Source organism: Limulus polyphemus, unplaced genomic scaffold (genome assembly GCF_000517525.1).
Source record: "Limulus polyphemus unplaced genomic scaffold, Limulus_polyphemus-2.1.2 Scaffold3030, whole genome shotgun sequence".
NCBI classification, from domain to species: domain Eukaryota; kingdom Metazoa; phylum Arthropoda; class Merostomata; order Xiphosura; family Limulidae; genus Limulus; species Limulus polyphemus.
In genome coordinates, this window is record NW_013668640.1 from 46,385 (window position 1) to 51,732 (window position 5,348).

General features: G+C 34.0%; 1 protein-coding gene across 1 annotated transcript in view; it reads right to left on the reverse strand.

The window, feature by feature from the left end:
• Positions 1 to 2,338: 2,338 nt before the first annotated feature.
• Positions 2,339 to 5,348, reverse strand: part of LOC106468505 (proton-coupled folate transporter-like) — a 13,613-nt gene continuing 10,603 nt past the window's right edge. Inside the window, exons 5-7 of the mRNA XM_022396839.1 lie at positions 3,670 to 3,826; positions 3,223 to 3,281; positions 2,339 to 2,490 (exon numbers count right to left, since the gene is read on the reverse strand). Coding sequence (XP_022252547.1) covers positions 2,468 to 2,490; positions 3,223 to 3,281; positions 3,670 to 3,826 — 239 coding nt within the window. The 3' untranslated portion in view covers positions 2,339 to 2,467. The remainder of the gene's footprint in view (positions 2,491 to 3,222; positions 3,282 to 3,669; positions 3,827 to 5,348) is intronic.

A 5,348-nucleotide genomic window follows, 5' to 3' on the forward strand; every position in this document is an offset into this window, starting at 1 on the left:
CAATGCCCCCACGGCTGAAAGGTCGAGCATAATTGGTGTGACGGGGATTCGAACCCGCGACCCTCAGATTGCGAGTCGAGCGCCTTAACCACCTGGTCATGGCGGGCCTAAGCACAAAGCTACACAATGGGCTATCTGTTCTCTTCTCACCACGGGTATCGAAACCCGGATTCTAGCGTTGTAAGCCCGCAGATATACCGCTGTGCCATTGGGGGAGGGCTACTTTTTATGGAAATTTATTTCTTTACTATTATACTACCAAATATATAAGTTAATATGTTTATTAATAAAATTTTTGATAACTGAAATGGAAAGCAGAAAATTAAAACAAAAAGTGTTCTATAAGCAGCAGAAGGTGAATAATTCAGCATTAGGAAAGGCAGTGTGGTCAATCTTCGCTTTTCCCGTAGGAGACTTCAGGTATGGTACACTATAAAAAGTAAAATAACCATAAAACTAACCTCAGTGATCTCGTATTTGGCAAATCCACCTTATATCTGAAATAATTAAGGCCGAAGTTACCCCCTCCCCCTCCTCGAAAAAAAAAGGTATTGTTGCGTCATCGAGATTACGTGACAATTCTCACGCTCTCTTGTTTCTAGAACTATCCCGTATCTTGGCGAATGGTCTAGTAATTGCTAGATAGGGTAGGCTGGTATATAAAAGAAGGTAAGGTAATGTGTGTGTAGACAGTGAGTAATTGAACTGCAGTCACAGAGTATTGTTGAAGTTAACGTTCGTTCGTGATACTGTTTGTTTTAGCGCGAATATTGAGATTAAGTGTATCGCAGAGTTATCTTCGGAAAGAATAAACCAGTTTTATTAAGTAAATACTTGTGTCGCTAAAGTTTCGTCGGAACGAAGTTACGGGAAGTTAATTAACAAACGGAGATGTAACAGTATCGTGTATGCACATCAGCAAGATTAAGATCCTAATTTACATTCAAATATCTATATATTTTGTTTATAAACTTTAAAAATCTAATAAGTTATTTGGGCCGAACATTCCAGATTATAGATCTGCGGGTCCTGTTAACCAAAAGGAAAATAAAATTGTGCTCCAAACTTTCGGGCCGTAGGTGCGTTAAAATTTGACGGTCATAACCCACTATTCGATAAGACAATACGAAAAATTAGCGGTGAGCGCTGTTGACTAGCTGCCTCTCTACCAATTCAAAATTAAGGACCACTAGAGCAGATAGTCCTCAAGTAGCTTCGCAAGGATATCTAAAAACAAACAATAAATAGGGTATTTCCAGCGACCAGTAGAACATATCACAATCTAACAACATTACAAAATATTTAAACGTGCAAAAAGTTACACATCTTATACTTAAATATCCACTGTCCGAAAAACAATATTCGATATGCAGCACCAAAACCTGGGTCATTTGACAATCTACGTACCTAGGTAGGCCTACTATCCACATATACAAGAACATTAAATTGGAACAAATGCATTTTAAGACAAGTTAGTAAACTGCTTGGAACAACTATCGTTTCTGGAACCTCAGAAACAAGTGCACCTCGCGCTAATATTAAAATTACTGACGGGATCCAGATATTTGTTGTTGTCTTCTTAGTTTAATTGTTACAGATTTCGTGCAAAGCTACACGAGGGCTATCTGCGCTAGACATCCCTAATTTAGCAGAGGGAATCCCCTAGAGGGAAGGCAGCTAGTCATCACCACCCACCGCCAACTCTTGGGCTACTCTTTTACCAACGAATAGTGGGATTGACAGTCACATTATAACGCCCTCACGGTTGAAAGGGCGAGCATGTTTGGTGTGACAGGAATTCGAACTCGCGACCCACAGATTGTGAGTCGAGCACCATAACCATCTGGCTATGTCGGGCCCAACTTCTTAGTGCAAAGCTACATATTGGTCTATCTGCACTGTGTTTACCAAGGGAAATCGAACCCTGGATTTTAGCGTTGCAAATCTATAAACTAACCGCTACCCCACCGAAGGATATCCATATATTGCGTTATATTGAGTAATTCTATGATATATTGCCTGCTGTACTAAATGAGAAACCCTAAAAGTAATTAGTGGGACTAACTGTAATATTTATGGTACTTTTATATGATTTGTATGTTATTATGGAGCATGTAAAAAACAAATCATAGGCCCAAAACAAATCTGATGAACAAATATTTAAAAACATGTGTAAAGATTTAAATATTTTTCGTTTACAGGACCAAGATTTATTGTTTTGAATTATTATAAAACTATCAATATTTAATAACGTTGCATTTTAACATTTTAAGATTAAAGGACACTTTACAAAATGTTTAAACAGAATAGTTAGATATATAAAATTAAACACCCAGCAGCAAGTGTCAATATTTTATATTATCTCACTGTACATTCTAATTTATTGTTCAATAGTACTCTGAAGTTCGTCCCATGTAGAACACTAGTACGTCAGACTGAAAGAGTTGTCCTAACTAGGATTTGGAAGTTAAGCATTTTCATCTTCAGGTTCTGGAAACAATAACAAAAATTACCGTTATACAAAATTTTAGGTTGATGATGTTAGAATAGCATGGTAAATCACGTTGTGTTCTTCTCTGAATACATAAAATCCCATAAAATATCGTTAACCTCAGGGATACAAAAAGGTCCAAGAAAAAATGTACAAACTGCAAGATTCAAATATACAAAATCCCACAAAAATGTTAAAAGATTCCAAGAAAAAGAAATACAAAATCAGTGTACAAAAGTACAGTGAGAAGAAAAGTTAACTGATAGTAACTTACAGAATTTAAAAAAAAAAAACAAGACAGTTGTACGTTTCACAAATACATCATGTAACGGCATTATGATGGTTGTGAATAAATGATGTACTTGTGAAACGTACAACTGTCTTTTTATTCTTCAATTCTGTAATCATGGAGTGTCACCAAGTACTAATGGTTTCACGTATCAATAAGAGTAACTTCTTTGCATATAAATATTTTGAAGAGTTAGTTTTTGTTATTGGCAGTGCTGAGACCAAAATACATTTAACAAAAGACAAATATTAAATGCAAAACTATCAAATAGAACAATTTTAAATACTCAACATTGTTACGAAGTTCTTTAAACTGATGATGTGACTCTTCCCCCCACCCCCAAAAAAAACATCCAGTACAGAAAGAGCTGATAAAACAACTTTAAATGTTTAGATCTTTTCTCAATACTGTCACAATGACAAAACAAGATTTTTTTTAGTACCTGTTAAAAGTTCACTTGCTTGGTTTGTATGTTGTATTTTCATATCCCTGTGCACAAACCTACATAGAAAATGAACAACATTAATAAATAAGTTTGTTAAGACATATGTATAAAATAAATTCACCATTTGAACTTCACTGGGATTTAACTACACATTTACATTAACACTCACTGATCTCTTTTCTTATGCACATCAACCGGTCTCCAGAATTTAACACTTTGCACACTTGCGAGTATCCTCAGTCATGATGATGCTTATTGTAGAATTCATTACAAGTGAGTTTCAGTTCACTATGGTAAAAGTTCAAAATCTAGAAAAACCAGTAATATACTTAAAAAAAAAGTAATATTTTCCATTCTATAGAAAGTCTTGGTTTCTTCAAGATATTTTAAACTCAACACCACTTATCTTTTTAAGATGAATATATTTTACACAGTTGGACTTACACAAATACTGCTACAGCAAATAGTTGTAATAAAGCTGCTAAGAGAAACGAGAATCCCTTGAAGAAAGAAGCAGTGGCAGGATACAGATTGTTGAAGATCAACGATCCCGTAAGGAAGCAGATATTCTGAATCCCCGACATGAATGCAAAAATCTTTCCTGCAACAGCCAAAGCATTGGTATTAATGATTGTATCATTTCCAGTATTTAGTCATGATCTCAAAACATATTAAATAAAAACACCAAATATTCAAAAGAATGTATCAGATTCCAAACTGACCAGGTTTATTTTGTACTCAGAAAGTTCCATCACTACGGGTCTGAATAGATAAAATTTTTCTGTAGTGTTTATGAGAGTGCTGGCTAATATAAAAATCACACATTTCGGCTGTATCAACCACTACTACTTCTGCTGTATCCCAGCCAACCTGAAGAGCTCTAGGATTGGGTGAAAGACTTCAGCATTGAATATAGAGGATATATTGTGGTTGACATATTATTGAATAATATTATTTTTACTTTCAGTGTGATGAATATTAAAAAAATACTCAAAACCGTTTTCCATCGTTATTACATCAAAATATTTTAGATGTAATATCATCCTTAGAGCACAAAATTTTTCACATAATTTCAACCAGTAAATTAAATCTTAACTATAAATGTTCTTCACAAAGCTTAAACAAAATAGTTTCATCCACCAATAATCTTTATTTTTTATCAAATAGTAAACTCCACAACCTATTAATTCGACAACACAATAAAACAGTTAATTAAAACTTATAATAATTCTAAGTATTTTATTTCTTTCACTGGCCTTGTATGAGTCTCCAATGACATTATCAGCTTTCCAAATATACTATGGAAAAACAATGCTGAGAAGGCCTTTGTAACGATACCAGGCCAGATGAGTCACACAATGCAAATTTTATCGTGTGAAAGATTATTTTTACCCGAGACACAATAAGTTGTATACGTGTAAAATCTAAACTAGTGAACAAAATGTTTTTTCATAGTACGAATGTGATGGAACATCACAATAAGACAAAAACAAATAATATTAAAACTTACTTCTAAACAACAAAAAGGCAATACTTTTTTCCCCATTATTTGTATAAAACATTGCACTGACCTCATTGTAAAGCTATTAATTTGAGCATTAGCCATCCCACAAGTGTTCTGTTCTAGATTTAGAGAAATGTTACATGGGATAGAGAAAGCTGGACTATAGTTGTGGAGAAATACTTTTTGTGCCTACTATGATGGAACACTGGTAGTTGTATTTACAGCCTATACATATAAACAGGTTCAAACAGAATATGTGGAAGAATATGAACTGAAAACTACTGCTTGTATTAAAATTATACAGTGTAGGTGTTCTTCACAACCAAAATCATAATACACTTACAGTGTAAGTGTTCTTCACAACCAAAATCATAATATACTTACAATGTAGGTGTTCTTCACAACCAAAATCATAATACACTTACAGTGTAAGTGTTCTTCACAACCAAAATCATAATATACTTACAATGTAAGTGTTCTTCACAACCAAAATCATAATACACTTACAATATAGGTGTGTCCTGATAACTGAAATGATATCACAAATGTCAAGGTGTTCTTCACAACCAAAATCATAATATACTTACCTTACACTGTAAGTATATTATGATTTTGGTTG